The sequence below is a fragment of the Lacerta agilis genome, chromosome 1, assembly GCF_009819535.1.
Source record: "Lacerta agilis isolate rLacAgi1 chromosome 1, rLacAgi1.pri, whole genome shotgun sequence".
NCBI classification, from domain to species: Eukaryota; Metazoa; Chordata; class Lepidosauria; order Squamata; family Lacertidae; genus Lacerta; species Lacerta agilis.
The window spans coordinates 114,866,533-114,893,701 of NC_046312.1; the positions used below are offsets into that span (position 1 = coordinate 114,866,533).

Below are 27,169 nucleotides of genomic sequence, written 5' to 3' on the forward strand. Positions count from 1 at the left end.
AAATGCAGCTCCTTGGGACTAAGGAAAAGAAGGTAGAATCAATGAAATCAATGAAAGGTCACACTTTTTTGCAGAGAAGCCCTTTAGTGGTGTTTTCGTCAAGGAGAAGTCAGCAAGGCAAAGTGTTGTAGCATAATTTCCATCTAGGCCCGAGCATTCCTGCTCCTCATAGAGGGCAGGAGAACTTAAATCTTGTGAGCAAGAGAAGAGGACAGCAAAACAAGCCATCATCTTTAAAGGTGTGCCAAACATACAGAATTTACTGTTTTAGTGATTTCTCATGGTTTTCATTGATCTTATATAAGCCTCTCTGGGAGACTTGTTGGCTGAAAGGCAGGATAAAAATCTTTTAAGTAAATGATAATTCATGGTGTATTGATAGCTGGAGTTGTTGCATTCTTAGTACTATAAAATGACATTTGTAAGTGAAAGATAAAGTCACTACCAGAATAAAGTTCAGAACTCTGCTTTGCAATGCTTGCTTATATATAGCAGATACAATGCTAGAGCTCAAAACAGATTTGGGATGTGTCAGACTTCCCGTCTAATTTGGGTTAGGAGTAAAACTTATTTTCATCATTTTGTATCCACAAAAATATATATTCAAGTTATGCTTTATTTTAACCAATTATCTTTATATTCTTTTTCAGTGTGCATTATGTTTATGCAATTGTACTTTGAGATGTTACTGCTTCACCTTAATTAGTAAGCTTAACATTTCAAGTACTATAGAAAATTCAGACCACACTGCTGTTAGTGCATCTCAATCTACTTTATTTCAGCAAAGTGCCCCAAAATCTAAGTACAGCTTTTTAAAATCTACAACACAAAAATAGAAAATATTCAAAACGCACAGAAAACCAGTCATCTTGGAAGTGATTAGGATGTCACAAGAAATTTTGCAGTGAAGCAGTGAACATGATGTATTTCACAACACAAATGTACGGAAATCTGCACGCTTCTTGTAGAGAATCCTCAGGCCTGAGCAAGCCGTTCTAGGACCCTTCGATAATCTGAAACAAGCTGCTGGAAGGTTTCTTCTAACTGTTTGTGTTGCAAATTTATGTCTATTTGGTTCAACTGGTTCGTCAACTCTTCTGGTCTCAAACATCTTCTCATCTTAGCAATCTCTCTCTGCTTTTTCTACAAAAGAACCACGCAAAAAGAAATTTACACACATGAGCAGCAATTGCTACACGCTGCTCCTTATAAGGCTAAATTGCTATTTAAAAGTAACTGGAAAAAACATTCTGGGTTAAACAAGGTCTCAGGAACAGATCCTTCAGAAAACCCTGTTGTGCTCTTTGAAATTAAGACTTGCCCAGAAATTCCAAATGACTGGTCAACTCCTTCCATTTTTATGTTTTTAACTGTACATTGACTATATAGGGCAGGGATGGCCAAACTTGCCCCCCCCCATATGTTTTGGGACTACAATTCCCATCATCCCTGACCACTGGTCCTGTTAGCTAGGGATGATGGGAGTTGTAGTCCCAAAAGAAGTTTGGCCATCACTGGTATAGGGTAAAAACCCCTGCTTTTCATCTGCAAAAGGCACAATCCAAAAACAGGCAGATATGAACACATCCAATTCCTTTGCTTTCAATGGGATTTAATCATGGCTATAGTTTGGTTCAGCTCCTACAAAAGATGTAACACAACTTTTCTGTGTTGAACCAGTGATGCATGAAATCTTAAGAGATCACAGATCAAAATGCTTAAAGAGCCGATTGGTGGCACAGGATGCTAACGGATTCCCCCCCCCTTTTGTCTTTCCCTATCAGTCTCCTTGAATGTTACATTTCATCGGGTGCTCTTTTCTAGTTGAATTATTTGATCATTTTAAACCACCATGCTGTGTCTTTTTTTAAAACGTTGAAGGTACTCTTTACTTACAGAGGCCCTACGTTGTATCCCTGTAATATAAAGGAACATTTGACAACGTGGAATCTCTCTCAAAATATCAGGAGTATAAAACTAGGGCCACACTTAGATGATATATAGAAAACTGACCAAGTGGTTGATGTGAGGCTTTTTAACACAACCTTGTAAATAAGCCTACAAAAGTTACTAGCCTGTTTACCACCTCTGGCAGCCATTTTAGTTTATGTGCGGGGGGGCACAAAGCACTCAACCTCTCCTTCACCACCCCACCCACCCACCTGCATGAAATTACTTGTCTCCATGGCTACAAGGCTATATTAACCCTTTCCCTTCCTGCTCTTTTTCCACACAAAAATCCACACCTCAAGCTGTTTTCTCATTCATGAAAGATGAAATAGTTCCATATCCTCCCACAAGGGGAGAAGAGGGTGGTCTGGAAGGATCTACTTTCATTCATCCACAAACTGGAAAGCTCTTTCAGATTTTTGGTTTAAAAGTGACAGTTTATATTATGTGGTTATTACTAATGGGTTAGTAACTGTTACATGAGATTTTTGGGAACAGAAGGTTGGAACTGATTTTTACCTGCATGGAAATAATAATAATAATTTATACCCTGATTTGTTCAGGAGCCAAGCTGTTTGACAACCAAGGTACCACTGTATTTAAATGTATTTGGTATATGCTACTGTTACCATTTTATGCCTAAATCCAGCACCGAGGGCCTTCTGGCGGTTCCCTCACCGCGAGAAGCAAAGCTACAGGGAACCAGACAGAGGGCCTTTTCGGTAGTGGCGCCCGCCCTGTGGATCGCCCTCCCATCAGGAGTTAGAGAGATAAACAACTACCTGTCATTTAGAAAATACCTGAAGGCAGCCCTGTTTAGGGAAGTTTTTAATTTGTGACTCTGTATTGTATTTTGGTATTTGTTGGAGGCCGCCCAGAGTGGCTGGGGAGACCCGGCCAGATGGGCGGGGTATAAATAATAAATTATTATTATTATTATTATTATTATTATTATTATTATTATTATTATGTTGCGAGAAGCAAGAGATCAGAAATCAGACTCATAGGGATGAATTTTTCTAACAAGCCCCACCAGTGCAAGAGTTTCCACTTGTGTACCCACCTATCCTCCTCAGTTTTCCTCCAGAAGGTTGGAAGGACCCTTAAATTTAGGGGGTGTGCAGGGGGAGAAGAGGGGGGGAGAACATCCCATTGTGCAAGCAGAAATCCTTGCACTGACAAAACAATTGCCTTAGCACTGTGTTTATTGAGACTACGTAAAGTACTCTGCGTCTTCGTATCTGTAGTAATATTGTTTGGCTGTCACTTTAACAAAAGTACTGAGACAAAGCTTTAAAGAGGTGCATTAAAGGAAAAAGATAATTATGCACGAAAGTTTTGGCATAAACAGTTTACAATGAAAACAACTTTAAAATATCCATGCAAGTTAAAAGCCACCTTGTAAGGGCCCATCAGTCTTCTTTTTACATCCAATCTGTAGCTTCTGGATTGTTCTGCGTTACCCATGTCTGTTGCATGCAGCCGGAGAATTTCATACACCCGTCTTGTATGTTGCTTAAAAACAAGGGGAATGGCATATGAATCAAGACCAAGAACTGTCACATTCCAAGGTTTAGAGAAACCATTTCAAGGTTGTGTAGCCTATCCTCTGTCTTTAAACCCCGACACATGTAACTTCTAATCACTCCTCTGAGTAATATGCTTTAGAACTGTACTTTAAAAACACTTATCCATTGTCTCACCTGGATACCTTCAAATGTTGTAGCTTTGAATCTTACTTCCGCTCTATGATATATGAGTGTTTGCTTCTGGGCTGGGGAGCAGAAGGCTCAGCTGGTCAAATGTCAAGTTCGATGGAGGTTGAGCAAAGAGGGTGCCTTCAATTCAATCCTGACACCCTACTCCTTTCCATTCGTTTATAAACAACCATTTATATAAACTTTGCTGACTTGCAGAAAAGCTATATATTCATCCTTGGTTTCTTCTTTATAAGGATCCAGTTCTTGTAAATGTTTCTCACTGGTCTGAAATTCTAATGACCTCTCAGTTCACACTTTGCTATCAACATCCTTTTGTGCTCAACCAAAAAAAACAAATAGTATCAAACATGTGGGAAATGCTTGCTTCATTCTTTGGCACATACCGCTATTGTATCTTGCTGTTATTTGTCCATAATATTACCCCAATCCTGTTTTGTAACTCCCACTGCTTTTACCAGATTTTTTTTATAAAAATAATCACGTTTAATAATACTTTTTCCTTTCAAGGCAAAAACTGAGATGTTCCAAAGGCAATCCATGAACACACCAAGGTTTTTATCTAACTAAGTCATTGCACACATGGAACGACTTCTGGAAGGGCAATGGAACTCTCCCTCTATGTGCCCCATGTACTACCCTCAAATAGTTCTAAGACTTTTATCCCTAGAAAATTGTCCTAAATTTCCCCAATATAGTACTGAACTTTACCACCAGTAGTGCCTTGTTGCAATGGCTCAAATACATCCAATGCTAGTTCTACTCAGTACAGAACCATTGGAATTAATGGACCTAAGTCACTCCTAGGAGTAGGGCACACATTGGATACAACTCACTGGCTGTACAAAACTTCATTTAGTCAACAGAAGCCAGAGCTCAATGACAGACTGAAGTTTGCTCCTGGCAGCCAAAATATGATGATGTGACTTATGCAAGCTACGCGGTATCTTCTAGAAACGGTGGATGGGATTCATAAACCAACCTAAGTCTACTGGTTCTTTGGGAACTCAGGCACTAAAAGGAGATTTGTTTCACTTACAATTGTTCTGAACATTAAGGCACTAGACATAGGATTGAACATTGAGTACAATGCTGCCCTTTCATTAAGGAGTCCACCAATGAAGAGGTGGGGAGCAGTTTTCAACAACTTTCTCCTCTTGTAGCCTCCCTCCCACCTGCTCTTCTACAGCAGATTTTTTTTGGGGGGGCACAGTGGACTGCCAGGGACGGGAGAATCAGGAAAAATGCCCTCTCCCATCAATGCAGACTCTATTAGGCCAAGAACCCGCCTTCGAACAGAAGGACTCATATTGTTTGTGGAAAGACAATACCCACAGGGATGATCATCACACCAACACAATATTTTAAGCATCACGTACCTTATTCACTTTCAGCTTTTGTTGAGCTTCTGTTACCATATCTTGACTGAAGCCTTGCTTGAGCTTCTCTGGAGAAAAGCAAGGTAAATCCTGACACAGTTTGACTAATACAAAATCTCGTAGTTTCACATAATTTTCAGACGGATCTTCAGCTAAAAGAACAAAGGAGAAGTGTTTTGTAATTTGCTTTTCCCGTCCATAAATCTCTGTCATTTTGGCATGGTAATACCACAAATTTTATGTTCTGTTTTTTAGTATAACTAAAATCCTTTGATTATTAGGGGCTGCCCCACATTTTCTTCAAAAAATTGCTTTGCACACATAACTACTGTAAAGTTACCAATTTTTTCAAAAGTAGGGGGTCCATGGTTTGGCTTTTGTAAAATAGGGGGTCCTCAGTAATTCGGTAATTGGGAGCCACTGGGCTAGGGAATTAGGAGAGGGAGCACTGAATGCCCCTGGCTCTAAACAATGTTTAAGATCTTTGCAAATTTATGTGAACTAGGATTACCAAATCAGCAAGTTTCTGTTATATGAAATCATTAAAAGGTCTAATTCACCAAGTAACAAATTCATGAAAAGCACACCAGCGGGCTAACTATTTCAATCTCACATTAAAGCAACTACTATTTTGTAAATCTGACTACCTTGTAAATCCACTCAGCTTGCTGCCCCCTTCATATAGCCGCCGTATAACTCTGAATGCCATCTCACTTTCATAATTTCCTGTCCCGCTCCTGACTGTCCAACCCAATTTCCCCTTAACAGCAGCAATGCTAAATGGATGAAAAAAGATAAATTCATCTCTCCATACCTTTCAAGCTCCCTGTCGAAAAGAGCATGCACCCTAGCAAATTATTCCACAGGGCAATTTAAAGTCTGCTTCAGAGCAGTTTTACTGGAGAAAAAATGCACACCATGTTCCATGCATTGATGCAGAAGCCTGCTATCTGCCATCGTATGGCCTACTTTCATTTCTATGCACTGTCAAGGGTGTGAAGCTGTAAATACATGTCTGGTTCAAAGATTCAGATAGAATATTCCATTTACGGACGTGCACAATTAAAATAACACTTTGTCCTTCGTCACCAATCGGTACTTTATAATGCTTTTATAGATGATGGGATGTATGTGGAATTTCCGTGGGGCTTTAATTATAAACAAAACTGAAATTCAAGATTTAGAGGTATATCTAGCATACAGGTACATGGCAAAACAAACTGCATTACTCGGCTCTACGCATGAATGGGGATTTTCTACTCCTGTCAAGAATCCGACTGCAAGGAGTTTTTGAAATTTGGAGGATTCTCAAAATCAGTTTGTGGCAAAACATAGGAAAGTTGCTGTTAAAAGAAAATAGTTCTATTCCCACGGAACATAAAAAGGATTTTTCAGTACATAAAGGTTCTCTAGGCCGTGGCCAAAGGGTTAATTTAGTATTAACTTAGTAGTGAGGTTTAAAAACAAACAAACATACACACACTGGTAGCATAGTACAGTGGTACCTCGGTTTTCGAACGTAATCCGTTCTGGAAGACCATTCGACTTCTGAAAAGTTCAAAAACCGAGGGGCAAAGGGCGGCCTGCAAATTCAATAGAGAATTTTTTTTAAAAAAAACTCAGCAGAAGCCGTTCGACTTCCGAGGTGCATTTGAAAACGGAAGCATTTACTTCTGGGTTTTCGCCATTCGAAAACTGAAATGTTCTGACTTCCGAGACGTTCGAAAACCGAGGTACCACTGTGCTGGAGTCTTCCTTTCTCCACTAGCTCAGGCTGTGTTTACACGAAATATGTTTCTGATGGTGTAATAAGAAAATTAGCTAGCGGATACATTCAAGAAAATGACCGAAACACTGCTGAATTGAACTATACCTCATATGGCTGTGACTCAGACAACTGCATAACTAGTTCCAGAAGCCCCACAGGCTTTCAAAGCACCAGCATTCAAAAGCAGTTTGTGATAGGGCATGTGGGTGATATACAAGGTCATGTTTATGTTTTAAAAGGCAAAATTCCTACTGTGCGATTAAAGTAGCTGGCTCATCCCCCACCCCCACTCCCAGTATATTCAAATCTGAGCAAAAATGGACTGATAAATATAATTCCTGAGAAGTTCAACAAAGGGTTAAGTCCAAGGTATCCTAACCAAGCAGAACAGGGCTTCTTCTTTTTTTTGCCTCCCCCTTCCTATCAGTCCACTGATAGTTGAAGGAGCTGCCAAAGAAACATGGAATACGACATAGAAGCTGCAGCAATAGAGGAGAATCAGGAAAAAAACCAACCACCACCCCATGGGGTGGGGGGAATCTTACTGCAAGCAGAAGTCACCTATCCAAGCCAATGAATTTTCTTTGCAGTGATATTCTTAACAGCCCACAATGAACTCCCGTAGGATTAACATCCAGAAGCTACCCCCTTTTCTTTAGTTAGTTATTGAGTCACTTTCCTTAACAGATCTCCAGGCAACGTAGAGCAAAAGATAAATAAAATATATCAACAGTTAACAACTTTTTGTGTGTGTAATTAAAATACAAATATACACATTGCTGTTTGGGGTGAAATGTTACCATATCAAACTGGAAAGATCTGGATACAAAGAAGTGTTTTGTCTAAACCCCAACAACGAGGAAGACAAATGTAGTTGCAGGAGAGATCATTTCAAAAATAAGAGGCCCCACTACAGAGAAGGGCCTTCTGTGCATTCCTAGTTGCATCAAGAAACAGAACCCTGCGCCATGTATTGTGGCATCTTGCAAAGTAGACTAGTCCATGGAAGCTTATGCTGTGATACGTCCAAGATGCCACAGGGCGGTTTCTCTTCCGCATTGCCTCAAAAGTTCATTCCAATATCCTTTTCTTTAATTTTCTCATTCTCCAAGTTCACGTCCGTACATTTTCTCTCTGGGGTCATAAGAATGGAGTGTGCAGTTGTAGTGATTAGTAAACCAGTGTCTCTCGCTGATTTAGTGTTTTGCCTGAAGGAAGAAAGCTCTGCAAGGAGTTCCAGAAACCTAAATCTCTTGTCAAGTCAGCTGCGTACTTTGCAATAAAAATGGCTAATTAACTGGTAATCCTTTCATGCTAGGGAATGGATTTCCATGGTGCACTGTTCCCAGGAAGGAAAGGATTTGAAGAATTACATTATACACAGTTCTTTCTGTAAGGAAGGGTAGCATTAACCTTGACCTCTGCTTAAGATAATCTTTGAAAGATCATTTAATTTTGACAGATGAATTCAGAAAGTTATGGCACCGACTGTCAGGGAAGCAGTGTTGAGCATTTCATATAAATTAATTCTTATCTCCAACGAAAGACTCACGTACCTGTTATATCAAGCACTGCAGGGGATGACATATAGTACCTATGAACTGTTTCTAAAAGCTGAGCCCCGTGACCTTCTCCTTGGAATGGAGGCAGTATCAGCATTTGGCTACACATAGAACAAGAAAAAAAAAACTTAGCAAAAAAATAAGAACTACAGTCATACCTTGGTTTTTGAACAGAATGCGTTCAAACCGTTTGGAAACCAAGGCGCGGCTTCCAATTGGCTGCAGGAAACCGCAAAAGCCGCGCTGGACTTTCAGCTTCCAAAAATCATTCAAAAACCAGAACACTCACTTCTGGGTTTTAGTCGTTCGGGAGCCAAGGCGTTTGAGATCCATTGTATACTCAACCCCCAGAAAATTTATTTACAGATTTATTCACAGCAAATTGCAATCTCTCTATACATAAGGCTTTACATACAAAAACCTTATAGACTCCGAACATAATTGCATTAAGAGTTTGAGATTCCACCCCATTTCAGATGAAGACAATGAAATAAATAAATGCAAAGCCAGACGAGAGTTTTAAAATTTCTTTTAAAAAAAGCCCACAAAATTAACACAATTATAAACAAGTATTGGGAACTTCAACAGTACTCTCTTCTGAAATAAAAGGCAAGGCACGTGCTATGCTGCCAATTACCTTACACGTGGCCGGGTTTTGTCTGGGTACACATAGTAATTATAGACTGTCATATAGCCTACGGTCGCAAAGAGCGTAGCTCCATCCTTATTATACTTCTCAAATCTGCAGATAAAACAGAAAGCCAAGCAGGTCAATTACAGTCGCGCTCCCATGCAGTGTCCATTTTCTTTTCCATTCTCTGACTGAATTTCCAGTGTCAGCAAGCTACTCTGTGAGGGCCCAATGGGTACACCTGCTATGTTCTGAATGTACAATTCACTTAATTGGTGTGCAGCAACTTGGATAAATCAGACCTCTTTACAGCACTTCAGCGCACTTGCCTATTATAAAGATGAATAGGTGGCAAGTAAAAGAAAACACAGGCAAAGCTCATTTTACTGTTTAAGCCCTACATTCAGGGCTCCAACGGACAACAGTATTTAATTTGGCTCTATTCTCAAGGTCTCGCAAAGCATAATGGACACAAACTCCAGCCTGATAAACAATAGTTTTCTCTTTCCTGGGAAAAATATCATTATACTGTCCCCAATAATTGGCCAGCCACAATTAAAATGCAGCCTTTGTGGAGGTAATAAGGTCCACTGTTGCTTTAGAACTGTACTTACACTAGAAAGTAGTTCCATCTTTCATCATCCACGTCAATAAAGCTAGCTGTTTCAATAAACCACATCAAGAAGGTCTGAAGCCTTTCATGATACTCTCGAAAGCCTGGGCATGTCATGTCAGCCTAGGGAAAAAGCCAGAAGAAGTCAGGTGAAACTCTTCACCAAAGGGAAGAGAGCACATCACAGAGCCTTATAAAGTGCCTCTGTGGGAAACTGTTTTATTAGCACACTGAAAGTGATCTTGGAGAACTAGCAACGTTTTACATATCACAAGCAATTATTTGAGGGTCACTTAAAAGTTGCCACGAAAGCTCTATCTGAAGGCTCTATTCTCCCCACCACCACCACCACCAAACACACACTTTTTACCTTGTATATTTGATACTTTACGTCCTCGCCAGCTTCTTCATTATGCACGGAATATGTATGTAACAATGTCCCAAATGGCTTGAAATTAACCTCTTTTTCCAGCAGAGATACAAAGTCATCTGTACTTGTGCTAAAGCCTGGTGGAACAATTTCTCTAATTTTACTTTCCACATCATCTGCCTGAAAACAAGAGGTGGGGAGATAGCGAGAGAGAGAGAGAGAGAGAGAGAGAGAGAGAGAGAGAGAGAGAGAGAGATGCACTGAGAATAAGGAATTGACTTTTTCTAGAATTCACATAGGGTGGTGTGCCCTGTGATTGTTGAAGTGCTATTTAAAGCACCCAATGTGGTTTTCTAAAATTTTGCACAGATCTTTGTCCCAGACACAACAAAATGGTACACATGGGACCTTGCCACTAGGTGCCCCCTTGTGGCCCTGTTTACAAAGCTCAGAGCATTCATACGCACCCCCTAGTCCATTATCACATTGTTCAAATCTACTCTTTCAAGGGATCCACCAGTAATATGTTATAATGATACTGCAGCATTCCCGGTTTAAGCTGTGCTCAGGGAAACTGCCTGTCCCCCTTACTGGAGGCAAAAAACCGGCCTGATCCCTCATACCGTTATTGATGCTCACAAGGGTGGACACAGATACACAATAGCTGATGTTGTGGCCTGCTCTTCAGTCGCCTTCCTTTTGAGGTAAGGCAGGGAAGGAGGTTAAAACATACAAGGTCAAGCAGAATGTTATCAGCACTGGAACAAGAAGTGTGCATGTTAAGTTAACTTAATTGCTGAGTCGGGAAGACAACATTCCTGATGAGTCATTGTGCTTTGGGTAATATACTAATGGTAAGATACTTCAGTTTAATAGCAGGTTAAACGGAAGCATCTTACTTCAGAAAACAGCTTTTCCACGAACACAAGATTCAGATTCTTCCTTTCTTTTTTTAAAAAAATGGAGCACTGGCATTTCATTACAGTAATAAAGAAGCCAGTAACCCTTTACCATAAGAGTCTAAGAAAAGGGAAATTCTAAGACAGTGTTATCTGAACCACTCCTCCACCCCAATAATGCTCAGTGCCACTAGCTCATTAAACTTGAGATAAGCTAAAAGGAAGAAAAAAACGGTGGAGAATCTAGTTTAGATTCTTGACTCTCAAGAGTTGCCCTAAACAACTTCCTTCCTTCTTGCTTGCTGCTAAATCCTGACTAGGCACCTCAGTGCACTTATTAAATGCAGTCAATGCAACTTTGGTCTGCTGATATGCTAGTTGGGCAGGCCCACGGTATCTGCTTCTTGTAGACGTCTACCATTCAATATGGAATTCTTAAGTGAACAGTCTTTGATCGCTCTTTCGGAGTAACACGTGTGCAATACAATCCCACACCCTCAAGGCTAAGCAAAAGCAACCCAAACAAATTAGGGTATTTAAGGAACTAACTGGCAGCAACAGGACAAACTCTTTTCCAGCCTGAATTCTGGTTTACACATACAAGGAAAAAACCCAAACACTCAAGTGTCAAGAAAATCCAGACTTGGGAGCATGGTGGCAAGCCAAAATTATTTATGCGCTAGAGACTCACTCAAGAAAAAAAAAAGAAAGAACTTCTTTTGCCCAAAGAATTTTTTTAATGCAATTTAACCAAAAGGGTGGGGAGGTTTTACAAGCAAAACTGAATTAAGATTAGCCTTGTTAAACAGCCAAATTGAATGTTACAGACTATCAGCTGAGCAGACATCATAATCCCTTTCAGGCCCCCAAAAGACCACTTGATTGAATACATTTACTACTTCTCCTTAACCATGAATATTTGATGAAGTTTCACAATAACGTATTGCCGCTTCTCACCAGGCAATAAAACTTAATGAATTGGTCTCAACTTAACAAAAAACCCTCAATACAACCCCTAAAAGCCTGACATTACATTCAACAAAATGAGCTTACATTCTATTCAAACCCGGCTCCCAACAATGAGTCCAGGTTTTTACTTAATGGAGTTTGCCGTGAGTTCAGCTGTAATGTTTGTATTGTATCTATTTCCATAAGGGCTGACACAAGAACACTTTGTGTTAACTTACTAAGCAGCTCTTTCACACCGTTTACATGCATGATAAGTATTAATTCTAAACCAAGACCCTTGCTACTTAGCATTCAAAACAGGGAAATTAAGACGCTTAGGACAAAATACACTACAAAAGGCTAATACAACACACTACTAATTCCTGTTCTTTCAACTGGAGTTCCCCCTAAGTAGAGGCAATGCACCTGCAAATGAATAATACTTTACTATCAGCTATATCTGGGGGATGTAGAATATGGGCAGAGTTCGCTCTACACACACTCCATTATTAATGCTTTGGTGCCACCAACTTTCATATTTAATCAGCCTTATATTCCTAAAGAGCCATTATGTGTGTCATGTACGGTAGCTCTACGGCACTTGATTTTGTCTTGTGCTACTGATTAGACACCTTCAAATGAAAATTAAGAGCATTTTCCCAAATTAAATTTATGTAGTAAAAGTGCAGCAAGAGCGTGCCTGCAGCTAAATTGGGAATACCAAATGAGTTTCTAAAGAGTACTTAAAAAAAAAACTATTCAGGAGTGCTAGAATGGCAAATTTTAAAATGTACGTTTTAACAGGGAAGAGGTGGTTGAAAGTCATAGCTAATTCCCTTTCCCCCATATAGAACCCCTTTGTTACTATTTCTCAATATTTTACTAATATAACACACTACAGTACATACTATGCTATGTATCATATCACGCACCTAATGTAAAGAAACAGCTCTGGGATCGACTTTACCTATTCTGAAGTCCTGCTAAGGACTTCTTATTGTGTTCCACTCCCTACTGCATGGGTGAGGTACCTGTGGCATTCAGGATGTTATTTTATTTATTGGTTCAATTGACTCCACCCTTCCTCAGTTCCTTTGATCCCAGACAGATTACCACCTAACATTAATGCTGCTCATATCATCCCAATCAGCATGACCAACTGTAGGTGATGATGGAGTTACCAGTTCGGCAAAACCTTGATGGCCACAGGTTCCCTATTCCTGATCTACTGAAAGGCAGTTTGTTCCATTCAGAGGTGTTAAATCTTTTGCGACAGTTAGAAGCAAGAGTACGCAAAGAGAAAGCTGGCAGGGAGATGGATATCTGAGTATTCAAGAGAAAAGAGGGTTCCCGTTCTTCCTGGCACATTCTGGTATGTTATTCTCCCACAAAACATCTCAGCCTTCCTTTTAGACAATAACCAGTGGTGGTGAAGTGCCAATTATGATAAAGGTTCAAGTTTACCAAGAAGTTATAGCCTCTGATTTACAAGGCCTTCCTTCAAATGACCACAGAAGTGGAGCATAAGCACTCTGCACATATATATATATATATATATATATATATATATATATATATATGAGAAATTATTCCCAAGTTGAGCTGTATCCACAGCAGAGGTTCTGAAGAGGCACTTCCTTTACTCAAATTTGGCCCTGCTTCTTGGAAAGGCATTTGGAGGAGGGGGGAGTGTGAATATACAGCAAGAAAGAGGGGGCCAAGAAGACTAAAATAGAGAGTGAGAGAGAAAAAACATGTAGGTAAGGGGAGAAAGAAAATAGAAGGAAGAAGTGTATACAAAAAAGGCTGCATTAAAAACAACAAAAATGTGTTGAAGAACAATTAAAGATGGTAAAGTGGTGGGGGGGGGGGAGAAAGATGATAGTCCACACCGCATTTCTTTACATTTGGCCTGTCCCTCCAATATGTGTAAGTTTCGGATTTCTAAAATTGCGGACTGGCTAGATTTAAAAACAAGAAATGCAGCACTAAATACACATGCAGCTATACGGCCTGCTCCTATTGGAAAGGAAGAGCAGTGGTCAGGATTAGGGTTATTCAGCAACGCATATGGCCTTGGTTGGTAAACAACTGTGTGGCATTATAACTTCTATCTAAGAAAATCTTAAATCGGAGATGTGCTGTATTACTGAACCTGCTGATATTAACAAATTCAGGCCGTAACCACAAGTGTGGAACATGGGGTCTTCCAGATGTTCTTGGGACTCCCAATTTCCACCACTCCAGATCACTGGACCACATCTGGAGGATCGCAGGTTCTCCATCGCTGCTAAAGACACTAATTTGGTAGGAAGTCCTAATGAACTCAATGGGATTTATGCTTGGAATAGGGATCGTTAAGAAAAACAACCAGTTTGAGTATACCCCGGAAAAGAAGCTGTAAGGGAAAAAAGCATAAGCCTCAAAAATATCTAGGGCTGGCATTTTTTTTATGCAGCAAACACTTTACTAATCTCTTGCTGAACGGTTCTTTGATTTTGAAACAGGATGGAAGTCTGACGAGGGAAGTATGCTGCTAAACCTGGTGAATACCCTTGTTTGTGTTTATTAATGTGGTGTGCAAGGCAGCTAGCTCCTAACACCTGCCCCTTAATGTGGCTTTGCTGCCCCTTCTCCCAATACACGTCCTCAATACTTGTGCCTTAATATCCCACACAATTGTGTTTGATTCAGTGAGGCCAAATGCAGAAGATGGGGAGGGCTAATCTGTATCAGATACATCATAGAATGTAAGAACGCCCCTTTCCCCATGACATTCCACTTGACATGTGCAAGTATTCATTCTGCCGAACAAGAAGCCTTACATTCAGGCAGACACTTGAGATGCTTTAGGGATCTAAAACTTACTTTAGAATTAGGACATTTAGCGTATCTAGAATGGTAAATGCGGGACATGGCTGCACAGAAGGAATTTCACTAAATAATTTAAACACAAGTAAAAATATACCAAATTTTGCAGATGCACTCATACAACTTCTATGCCTATGCCCCATGAAAACAGCCAGCTTCTCGATGGAGACCAGGGTGGCAGATGTTACTTCTCTTTGTGCAGTTTTGTGAAGAACTACACAATGCTTCAGATGTATATACTGAAGAGGTGCCTTTGCAAAGCAATTCCAGAAAGTATACATTAGGGATGAATGAATTAGTCGCTTTCTAATCAGTGTCAGTTTCACTTTTTTTTTTTACCTGTTAATGGTCACATTAATTACAGTAGTAACTTTTCCCAAAAAAATAAATAAATTTCAAAATGCATGTTAATGCTCACTTTGAATTTGCTAGATTTCACGCTTCTCCAAATATTGCCATGAAGTTCTCATCAGTTTAAATGTATTTAAACGGATGAGAACTTCACTGCAACATTTGGAGAAGCGTGAAATCTAGCAAATTCAAACTGAGCATTAGTCCACGATGTGTTGAGCAGGTCACCTTACGTAGGAATTCACAACAGTGATCTTATTTGAGCACCCCTGCTATACATTTAGTTAAGAACAGCTTTGAGTAACCAATCACAGAAATGCTAGTCCAGAAATCCAATCTCTGAAAAAGAGTTTTTTTAAAAAAAAACAGCAATGGAGGATCAAAAAGTCTGAGTTAAAAGTCAAGCTGAAAGCTAGTTGAGAGATGGTGTAGCGCAAGGGTTGCCAAACTTTTTTGAGCCTGTGGGCACACTTACAAACCAGAGAAGTTGCTGTGAGCACCACACACTGCAGTCCAGGCTATTGGTTACAACAGAATGCTTGCTTCAAACCTTATTTCAGTGGGGGGAGGAGGGAGGGAGGTGACTCGGTGGGTAGTAAGAAAGTATAATGTTAGTGACTGGTGATGGTCAGCATCAGACTGAGTTGTGAACGAGGAAGTCTCTGGTCTGAGCCTTGCCTCCGCTGACAACTTACTAGGCCTTCTGTGTGCTGCTTTCCAACAGACCCAGACCCTCCCTCCAGCCTGCAATATGAGGGATAATGATACCGACTTGACTTAGAGTTGTTACAACCATTTCATTCATAAATAATGAGATTCTGTATGAAGGGATATAATGATACTGGTGCCGCAGTTAATTAGTCACAACAACTTCTGTGATTTTCAGGTACCGGTACATTTCTCTTTCATTTTGAGGTACAATTCTCTGAAACAACTATCTGCTATAGGTAGAATCAATGGGTGACCAACTCCTTTGTGGCAATTTATGAATTGCGGCCTCTGGTGAGCTTGTCTTTAAAATATAAAAATAAAAGCTCTGCAGCATATATGCAAATTAAGACTCCTTCAGTTTTGAAATGAGTAAACAAATGCTTCTGTACTGCACAAGGCTTATGCTTTTTAACAGTTGTTGCTCCTAATCAATGCACCACTCACACTGAGAAATTTCTGTACAGATCACATCTTAAGGAGAAACAAACCTGTTTTATGCAGTGCTATTGTTTTCCCTCAGTGTGTACCAAACTGGATTTTCAACGCTATTCTTAAAAGCAGCAAAAATATACCCGAACTGGAAATTCATTCCAAATGTTTTAATATATGTTTTAAGGAATAGGGTGTTCATTCCAAGTACTTTAAAGATGTTTAGTCACTTGGGTGCTGCTATATCGCTCTTCCTGAAATTTCTTTAGGCTTTACACCAGGCATAGGCAAACTCAGCCCTCCAGATGTTTTGGAACTACAACTCCCATCATCCCTAGCTAACAGGACCAGTGGTCAGGGATGATGGGAGTTGTAGTCCCAAAACACCTGGAGGGCCGAGTTTGCCTATGCTTGCTTTACACAAAACACAGAAGTGACATACTGTTCCAATCTACCACCTGGAGTGCTTATGAACACAAGGAGACAGACAGAGTAGATGAATTTTTTAAGATGAGCTTTAAGCAATACAGCAAAAGCTTTGGCCAAGAAGCAGATCTTAAGAGCAGCAATTTGAAGGAAGAGCAGTTTTCCTTTTGGATAAGAAAACTACTGTTGGTTCTCTGAGAAAGGATTGCCATTTAACAAAGTTGTATACTGCTTTGAGTGTTGTTGAAATGGAAAAAATACAGTAGAATTATGTAAAAAAGGGGGGATCTGAATGATCAAAACTACCATCTGTATAATTTCCACTGATTTAAGTGATAAGTGCAATGGTGCAGGATTTTGGGAACAAGCATGAGGTCGTAAAAAGCTTGAGAAGAGTAAAATGAAGGGTTCAGCTAGAATGGCAAACTTATCTATCTAAGGTGACATCTGAACGTTTGACTTTACCTCCACACAGTCAAAGTTCTCATTAACTTTGGATGTATAATCAATGCGAAACAGTGTTGACAAGTTACCAGCAATGTAGTACAAAAGAATCTTCAGTCCCTTGTAACCAAAGGCAACCTCACTGCAGGAGAAAGAAAAAGTAGGTTATAGCTGAAAGCTAATCAACTCCACCAAGAAAATTAACTTCTCCTATACAGATATATGTCATTACTGTTAAAAATTATGAAGGATTTACCACACTTTTAAAAACAAAACCTTCAGTGTTGCCTTTACAATTTCCTTCAATTCAACCAAACATAACATTACTGTCTTGTCATTTCTCTAATTGCGTCTCATGAAACAAATTAGCCGAATTTACAAGTATGTCAGTGATAGGTACAGCAGGTATTTCACCTTACACATGTATGGCTACATTTATATACTTTGTAGAATAGGCAGAGTTTGTGTTATTTTTATCAGTGTCAGCTAGGGTTGGGCGATATATTGATATATCGTCCAAAACTAGTTTGAAGTCCATATTATGTTATCAGTTTCATGATTTTTGACCTGGCAATATATCATGAATCATGATGTTTCTGAGTATGTGCTATGCAGAAATCATTATGCGGTAAAAAAAAAACCACGAAGCCAGCCAATGCCTCTACATAGCTCCATCCTTATTTCAGACATCGTGATATATCAGTATATCGCAATGTTTAGCTGGTGATATATCATGATGTTGCAAGCGGGTAGGCCTTGCAACCTTGCAACCACAGAAAATTATACGGTAGGGCCATACAAGAATGCACACTAAAATAGCTGCACTAGTACAAATAGGTAATATTAATTTCAACTTCTTAACTTATTTCTGACACTTTCTTGCATCACTTAAAGGTAAAGGGACCCCTGACCGTTAGGTCCAGTTGTGGACAACTCTGGGGTTGCGGCGCTCATCTCGCTTTACTGGCCGAGGGAGCCAGCGTACAGCTTCTGGGTCATGTGGCCAGCATGACTAAGCTGCTTCTGGCGAACCAGAGCAGTGCACGGAAATGCCGTTTACCTTCCCGCCGGAGTGGTACCTATTTATCTACTTGCACTTTAATGTGCTTTCAAACTGCTAGGTTGGCAGGAGCTTGCATCACTTACTCATCCCCAAAAACTTGGTGGCTGAACTCTGGATGAAATGTTGTATTGTCATCTTCCAAATCCTCCTGAAAACGGACTGATGAGAAAAAACACTGATTATAAGCTTTGCCAACATTATTTACTTAATTCACAGAAGTCCAAACCAGTTAATACTTCTTTGCCATCTTCTGCTTCAAAGGTCTGCCAGAGTTAGGCTTTCTTCAGTTATAATATCCCATAGTTTTACTTTCTAATCATTAAATATAAATATTATCCCATTACAAAAAACTATCCTATGTTAATTTAGCTGGTTTCCAGAATTCCCTAGAGAAGGTGAATGCATGTTTCCTTAACACTTATTTCTTGATTTGTGAATTCCTAGATGTGGGAGACTGGTGTTAGCAAATAGTTGTCGTCTCCCCCCCAATGTAAACAATTTGACCGTAACCTGCAGGTTGCAATTTGGTGACAATTACGTTGTTGGTTTATGCTGTCCTCCACTCTGCAAGCAGCACACACTTAACATTTAACAGATGAGGAGCAGGAAAAGTACTTGCCCCAAGACCAACAAATTCGAAGTTGAACAGATATTTAAAGCTGGGTCTAACACACTATTTGGACCACACCAGCCTATCCCTTTCATGAGTTCAGTGCTGACAGAGGCAACGATAATTTCAATCAGACAACTTTCAGGCACATTCAGTACACAGCTAGTTGTGAGGATGCAAAGTGTGTGCTGCGAACTGCCATCAATGTTGTTTCTGTTCACTCCTTTCTGCAATAGTAATTAGTGATGCACCCATACACAGGAACAGAAGAGAGTGAACAAACTAAGTTCTCTGGTGCTCTGCTAACTCTTAACACTCCGAAGGGAGGCTCAAAGCAGCACCTAAAACATTGCCAAGTTTAAGTATCAAAGCTATAATTTCAAAACCTTACCTAATTTTAGGTGGATTGCTTCATTTGTATTACACTTATACTCGGCCAATTTCTTTTCCATAGCAGAAAGCCCTAGGAAAACACATTTCAATAAGCTCTCACCGCAGTTCAAACCATTTTCAAATAACGTTATAATTTTGGCTTATCCAACATAAAACTGTAAAGAAATAAACGGGAATTACCAGTAGGTAGTGTTTTTAAGCATGAGTTGTTGTGTTAATACAAAACAAGGAAACCTGTATGCCCGAGTTGCTATATAAGCACAGAGGCCCACAAGATCCTGCCGTAGGTTCTCAGTACTTTTAGAATTCAGGCAAATAGTTACTGGTACTTGCCTGACGCAAGTAAAAATTATTCCCAGGTGATCAAGCAAAGGTGCTTTACACATTGGCTCTCAATGTAAGCATGTGTGGGGCATGTGGGCTGGTGTCATAGAATTGTAGAGCTGAAAGGGACGAGAGCCATTTAGTTCATCCCCTGCAATCAAGGAATCTCACTGTCCAAAGTGGAGCTCGAACCCAAAACCCTGAGATTAAGAGTCTCGTGCTCTACTGACTGAGCTAGGCTAAAGCATACTGCCCTTCGCCAGAGGGCAATGCCACACTTGCCATGCCATGCAGAACCGTGGAATGCTGCTTATTTGCAAGAAAAAAATTGACCTCTTTCGTCCTGTGCCTCAGGCAGCAAGATTTCATTCACATCTCCTAGCCCTGCCATGACAGCCATTAACAGTCAAGATCATTCATGGCTGAGATTTATTTTGGTTTAGCCAAAACAGTTGCATATCTCCTGCACAACCCTGCAGTGTTATTTTCCTCGCACACAGGAAGAGGGCATTTTCAGTGGCAAATAAAACACTACTGCTAAATGGGGTTTCAAAATAAATAAATAAATCTAGCTGTCTGGGTTTTGTTTTTTTTCAACAGTTTTGCTAAAATTATTTCATTAATGCCACAGAAAAAAATAAGAGGAATTATAAATATGGTTTAAGTCAAAACTTGGCTGAGGAACCCATAATAAAAATGTTTGTTACTTTTAGCACTACTACAGTGTTAAGTAAGGAGCCAATAATAATGGAACCACATACAGCCTCTAACAGTGCATTACAACAGAGAGAGAAATCATAAAGTGGTCCTCCAAGACCCTCAGGAATTGTGAAGTGGTCTCGGGGGGGGGGGGATGCTTTGTCATTGGTTAAAGGAGAGTGTTCCTACCATTTTTGTTGTACAAAGGAGCCAGGTGGACTGTGAAGGCACCGGTACATAAGATACCACTACGTGATGAAGTTTCAGAAAGGGAATTATAAAATTAGCCATGATACCAATTCCAAGTGAAATAATTTTTTATTATTGTTTATTATTGTCCATGAAAACATTTGCTACATATAAAAATATGATCAGTAACCACACCGCAGAGCTCGGAAGTTTGAAGTTCAGTCCATTGATCTGTTAACCTCTGTGTGCTGCCTAGGGTTACATTTTCAGTTCATGGTAAACACCATGGGCCGGATCACTCCCACGGAGTTCCTCCGTGGGCTGGGCTGGCACAGCGCAACACTGGAAATCATGTCTGCGCATGTTTGCGGCGCCAGAAATTGCTTCTGTGCATGCCCAGATGCCGAAAACCGCACCTGTGCAGAAGCGATCTTCAGTGTCTGGGCATGCGCAGAAACGATTTCCAGCACCGTGGACATGCACTGACGCAATTTCTCGCATCTGGGCATGCACAGATGCCATTTCCAAAGCCGCGGAAGAGAGTCCCTGCACCGTGGTGGTTTAGCGCAGTGCGGGGGGCCGGATCACTCCCACGGAGTTCCTCCGTGGGCTGGGCTGGCACAGCGCAACACTGGAAATCATGTCTGCGCATGTTTGCGGCGCCAGAAATTGCTTCTGTGCATGCCCAGATGCCGAAAACCGCACCTGTGCAGAAGCGATCTTCAGTGTCTGGGCATGCGCAGAAACGATTTCCAGCACCGTGGACATGCACTGACGCAATTTCTCGCATCTGGGCATGCACAGATGCCATTTCCAAAGCCGCGGAAGAGAGTCCCTGCACCGTGGTGGTTTAGCGCAGTGCGGGGGGACTCGCCAAGCGGGCGGCTCGTTTCAGGGGCGGCTTGTGGGCCGGTTAAACGGCCTCCGTGGGCCACAGGTTGGGGACCCCTGGTAAACACCATTTTGTTGTTTTTACACTTGCACTGACATGTTGCACATCCTTTCTTCTATCCTCAAAAAAAACTTCTCTGTAGGATACAGAGATGCATCAACTGTAGTCAGCACACATTTCAGTTCTCCATTTTCAAGTGTCCATCCCAAGTCTTCAAAACTTGGAATGACAGAAATCTGTATATGCTGAATTACTATGCTCTGACAGCAAACTCTTTTCAGTTATTTCAGTAATGTTCCTCTAACTTCTTGTTGCTTGGTATTGTGGAGGAAGTTTAATACACTTGGGAGTCAGCTTCTTATCTCCACTCAAAATTTTGAGCAATACTTATCATTCTGCTCAGCTGACCAGCAGGTTCACTGTTGCCACTGTTGTCATTACTCTCCAAGATTTCTTCTGTTCCAAGCAAAATTCATAAATGCGGCAGCTAGACTGGTGGCTGGGAGTGGCCGCCGAGACTATATAACACCGGTCCTGAAAGACGTACACTGGCTCCCAGTACGTTTCCAAGCACAATTCAAACTGTTGGTGCTGATCTTTAAAGCCCTAAACGGCCTTGCCCCTTGAACCAGGCCGAGGGCCTACTGGTAGCGGCACCCACCCTGTGGAACGCCCTCCCATCAGATGTCAAGGAAATAAAGAATATCTGACTTTTAGAAGTCATCTGAAGGCAGCCCTGTATCAGGAAATTGTTAATGTCTGATGTTTTACATTTTTTATATGGGTGGGATATTATTATTATTATTATTATTATTATTATTATTATTATTATTATTATTACAATTACATAAACAGGCTATTAGTTACAATATTAAAGCAGTGACATAATCAATACCAAGCATTTTGAAGACCAGAATGAACCCTGACATCATTATGAATCATTCAGTATAGGGTATACTAGAGGAAGACACCAAGCATCTGTAAGTCTGTGTACAAGCATTCTAGAAAGATCAGAAGTTTAAGGTAGTCATCTAGAGCAGGCATGCCCAACCTGCGGCACTCCAGATGTTCTGGCCTACAACTCTCATGAGCCCTAGCTAACAGGACCAGTGGTCAGGGATGATGAGAATTGTAATCCAAAACATCTGGAGGGCTGAAGGCTGGGGATCCCTGATCTAGAGTTTTGGCTGTGGATAACTCTCTTAGCTTGAACAGTAAGTTATGAATTTGTATCAAAATCCTCTCTTCCATTTGCCACATATATTACTGTGTCTCCAAGTAGCAACCATATTTTTTTTTAAAGAAGGTTGAATTATCACTTATGTTACTGGCAGGGATAGCCAAAGATGAGCATTCTTCTAGCAATACTGTACATGCCATTCCCATACGTTATTTAGCTTGGAGCTTTCCAAACTGTGTGTCGTGACACTTTTGTGTGTTGACTGCACTGTGTAGGTGTATTGCATAAACACTCCCCATGCTCCTCCTGGAGCTGGAAAGCGGTTAGTATTAACATCTGGATACTTCTTTTAACTAACTGATTTTTCCCTTGTGTTTGTAGTCAGAGTAGGAAGTATCATATCACACCACATGTCCATACCAATTAAACTTTTGAATTATATATCAATGCACATTCTCTTCAAACTTGATTCTCTGGGATGCTGCCTTTTGCACCTTTGCAAGTCCTTGCTCAATTACATGTCTCACACAATCATGTGTCAACTCGACAAAATCTGCAGATCTTTGCATTGCAGGTATCTCCTCAAAGAACTGACAAGATCAATTGCTATTTACATGCACAGCAATGTAAAAAGAGGTTGACTGAGGCCTTATCAGTATGACCAGTGAAGCCAAGGCTAGAAAGTGAACAGGGATCTGGGATGCATGTCAAATGACCCAGACAAACGCTAGAATAAATGAACGTTCTTAATATCTGCCTTTTCCCAACACTCTCTCCTCCCTCCTAGCAACCATTGCCTAGCATCGGTTACCATGACACCCTCTCTAATGTTCCATCTTCCTGACCACTGTGACCTGTGGACTATATGCCACATGAACCTCTTTCTCAAGTCCTCCTTTCCCAAATTCCACCTCCGTGGACAAAAAAATTGCAGCCAACCTATGGCCTGTAGACCAGCACTTCTTTAATTTTCTGTGTCCTCCTACCTGGCATGCTCCCCAAGAACATAAAAGATAGGCAACAGTCCCATCTCTTCCCAACTCATTTTACCAAAAATGGCATTCACACTCTCATTTAACTTAGGACACAGCAATTTATTACATTACACAAATTCAACATGAAGATAAAACACCCTCAACTTCCAAGCTTTGAATTTTAAGAATCTGTAAAGTGGTGGCATGTAAAAATTGTCATACTTATGAACAGATGTTAAAAAAATAAACTTCACAATAAACCTTGTGAAGATGGTTAGGGGAAAAAATAAACTCGTTAAGTTTGATAAGATTGTACACAATAAACAAAAAAATGAATTTTTTTCGACCATTCTGCAAGATGGCAGCCAAGCTAATAAGAATATTTTTATGGCAACCTAGATTTTAAAATTTAGCATATTACTGTTTCAGAAAAACACTCACATGCTCTTAACCCCCACCCTTCAAAAAATATATGCCTGCATCCTTAATTTTAAGGAAGTGGTCTAGTTTACTGTGTGGAGACACCTTCAAATGATTAACACACTAAGGGCGGGTTAAGTGCTTTCAAAATCTGGATACACCAGCAGATCAAAAGTTACACTGTTTAGCGCAATAGCAGCCAAACATTTCAACAAATGTACCATGTCCAACATGTCAGAGCACCATTCCAATACAACTGCAATTACATATTGCAGTACACACATTTCTTCCCAACCTCCACCCATATGCCTTGATGTGGTTTTGACAGTAGCCTAAGAGAAGCCAGAACAGTACAAGAATCTATTATGCCATAGCCAAGCCTGGGGGACAAACTAAGTCCAGGACCTTCATGACTGCATGCATGCCCCAGGTTGGTTAGCTATGTTTTAGAGCAAGATTGGGAAATTCCTCATTCCCTCGGGAATAGTCTGTTGGAAGCTGCTGCTGGCAGTCCACAAAGTCAAAGACAAACATAGGCAGTGTCAGAACCAAAGTGTTCTGGATTAACTAATTCAGAAGAAATAGTGCCTTGCTTCAATTTTCACGATACCTCAGATTAGAATTCCCAATCCTAATTTACATAGAAGCAAGCCCCAATGGGTTTAATGGGGTTATTCATAAGTACACGCAGAAATAGCTTTTAGTACATCAGATCAGTACAACTACTGTTCTGAAAAGCAAGTACTGTAAAAGGAATTCCTTTATAACTTTCAGTGTGTCACATAAGGAAAAACAAACCAATTTATTCTCAGGCAGCTAGGGTGGGGGACTTATTTTAGCTATGCAACCCGGAAGTGTTTATTTAAAAACCAACAACAAAAACACTGCCCCCTCCAATTGTTCTGAAACTATAGATGGGGGAAAGACTTCAAAAATAAGGAGGAAATGAACAGGAAGGAAGGAACTCAGGTGGGATGGAAGGGGCAGCTTCAGAAGGTGATGGAGGGCACCTAAACTGAAGGTTGCCCACCTGCACTGCAATTTAGAGTATCTCACTGTAAAATATATACTTAATTTATAAGCAGACTAATCTTTTACATGTCTATTCAAAAGCAAGTCCCATCAACTTCAATATGACTCACTTCCAAGTAAACTAGGCAGCCAAACATGATACATGTTTACTTAAAAGTAAATCCTGCTGGGGGGAACGCAACCAACCGGTCCACCTGGGCAAGGATTGCAGCTTGCCAGATGGAACAACCTTCCCTCTCCTCCCCTATGCGCTGTTGGGGGGGGGCTCTCCAGATTCACCCCAAGCCAATTTTGGAGGGGGGGCTGGGGGGAAAGCTCCATTGGGCAAGCAGTAGTCTTGTGTGGGGCTTCCGCTGGGCTTCACCTAATTCACAGGTAAGGTGAATCCCACTCACTGTGTTCAGCTGGGTTTACTATGGCCAAACTGCGGGAGGCAGTGGAGAATAGGGGTGCCTGGCGTGCTCTGGTCCATGGGGTCACAAAGAGTCGGACACGACTGAACGACTGAACAACAATGCAAAGGATGTCCATCTCAGTAATTTCAGATGATCATGGCAACTTGCCCCAGAAATATTATATTCTGTGGGTGATACACAGTGTTAGTCATACTTATACTAGATAAGTGGACTTAACTAACCTAAGTCCACCAATTTAACTGACCTAATCAGAGTATGATTTAGTTGCATATTAACCTATGCACTTAACGCAATAATATTTTTGAGCTAGTGACAGATAAAACGGCACACCAAGGACATTGGTGGTTCAGTGGTAGAATTCTTGCCTGCCATGCAGGAGGCCCAGGTTCGATTCCTGGCCAATGCAACTTGCCTTTAATGCCTACCTCTGGGATAGCTCAGTCAGTAAAGCATGAGACTTAATCTTAGGGTCATGGGTTCAAGTCCATGGTGGTCAAAAGATTCCTGCATTGCAGGGGGTTGAACTTGTGGTCCTTTTCCAACTCTACAATTCTATGATTCTACCCTAAGGCTCCAAATATCAAGCAGTACATAGAAAGCCTCTGTCTTTAAATCAGCATGGGTACAACCACCTTGCCGATTCAGAAAGGGAAAAAAGACAGATGTGCCCAAAGTTAGAATAAAACTGCTAGCAGCACAAGAAAGCGCTTGGGCAGCTGCAGCACTTCAGAACAGAAGCAATCTCACAGCAATGCATGGGGCTGCGCATCTCCGCCCTTCAAGCATTTTATTTTTTTCCCAAGGGGAAGGAAGTGGCACTCAATTCTGGCACAGCGGCAGGGGACCCGTTTTAGGAACGGGTCAGACCCACCTGTCGAAACACAAGCGAACCGCAGTGCCCATGCTTCGTCCTTTACTTTCCTGACAGGTCGTCAGTGCCTGACAGGGTGGGAATGGGGGGCTGCTCTGCCCCCCACCCCACGTCGCAACCCATGGCAGTTCCCCCCACCCACCTACCCCGAGGTCCTATAAGTTGCCCGCCCACCAATGGCAACGGGTCCCGAGTGAACTTCGAGGCGGCCGCGAATTTCAGGGCCGGGTTCGGAGGCAGCCCAAAGGCGGAGGCGCTTTTCCCACTCAGAGAGGGAGAAACCAGCCCACCCGGGTAACCGGCAGCCGTTTTCCCGCGCAGCAGAGACCGCAGCATCCCGGGGCTACTTGGACGGGACGGATGTCACTTCCAGCTCATGCCTTGCCTCAGGGAGGCCTAACCCAAGCAGCCGGCCAGCCTCTCTTTCTCTCCCGCCATGACCCGCTTACCCGCCATTTTCGAAGCGGCGGCGGCAGCGGCAGCGGCGGCCTCGGGTGCCAAGCGAAGCCCTCCAAGCCAGCCCAACTGAGCGAATCAAGCCGCGCGCCCACACGCCGGAAACGGCGTCGCGAAGGAGGGACGCACACGCACGCACTTCCGTTCTCTCTAGGCTCCAGGCTGGAGAGGAGAGACGCTGGGCCAAACGTTAGGAGCGTCAGCGCATGCGCGGAGTTATGGGAAGCGCCCTTCCTCCACGGTCGGGCTCTGACCTTCGCGCAGAACTCCATTCCCAATGGCTTATTTGCATAGCTCCGCCCAGTTCCCTTCCAAGGCTCCGCCCTCTCGGGCTGTACGCCGGGCTCGCGGGGCTATGCAAGAGAGAGAGAGAGAGAGAGAGAGAGAGGTCTTCTAAAATGCGGTGGGCTTTGGAAATACAGTAGTTGCTCTTCTTCACGCCCGTAGGGATGGGAGAAATTCGTTTTAGTTCGCATTTAAACCGATTTTATCAAATGTATTTGCAAACCATTGTTCAGCAGCAACAAAATGCTGAATGAATGAACAAGAATGAATCCGTTGGCATCCGTCTGTCATAGGA

General features: G+C 41.5%; 1 protein-coding gene and 1 non-coding gene across 3 annotated transcripts; one reads left to right on the plus strand and one right to left on the minus strand.

The window, feature by feature from the left end:
• Positions 1 to 753: 753 nt before the first annotated feature.
• On the minus strand, positions 754 to 26,665 carry HAT1 (histone acetyltransferase 1). Of its 2 annotated transcripts, none has more exons than XM_033168138.1 (11): positions 26,583 to 26,665; positions 19,135 to 19,206; positions 18,217 to 18,292; positions 17,092 to 17,212; positions 9,992 to 10,171; positions 9,623 to 9,744; positions 9,015 to 9,119; positions 8,372 to 8,478; positions 5,048 to 5,199; positions 3,349 to 3,465; positions 754 to 1,143 (listed from the first exon to the last, which is right to left on the minus strand). In XM_033168138.1, the coding sequence occupies exons 1-11, from the start codon at positions 26,587 to 26,589 to the stop codon at positions 976 to 978; spliced, it is 1,227 nt and encodes a 408-aa protein (XP_033024029.1). In that variant the 5' UTR covers positions 26,590 to 26,665; the 3' UTR covers positions 754 to 975. The 2 variants fall into 2 exon arrangements, with proteins under 2 accessions (XP_033024029.1, XP_033024022.1); XM_033168131.1 differs by lacking the exon at positions 26,583 to 26,665 and adding an exon at positions 26,280 to 26,484.
• On the plus strand, positions 25,598 to 25,668 carry TRNAG-GCC. Its single transcript has one exon. It is a non-coding gene; the product is annotated as a tRNA-Gly (tRNA).
• Positions 26,666 to 27,169: the final 504 nt, after the last annotated feature.

What these genes read in the sequence shown, in the direction of transcription:
- HAT1 (XM_033168131.1), bottom strand. Translation starts at nt 26,469, where the DNA reads ATGCTGCGGTCTCTGCTGCGCGGGAAAACGGCTGCCGGTTACCCGGGT. An exon ending in TGCAGTGCTTGATATAACAG is followed by an intron (nt 5,200 to 8,371) that starts GTACGTGAGTCT and finishes TTGTTCTTTTAG; the next exon opens with CTGAAGATCCGTCTGAAAAT. An exon ending in GACTGATGGGCCCTTACAAG is followed by an intron (nt 1,144 to 3,348) that starts GTGGCTTTTAAC and finishes GTTCTTTTGTAG; the next exon opens with AAAAAGCAGAGAGAGATTGC.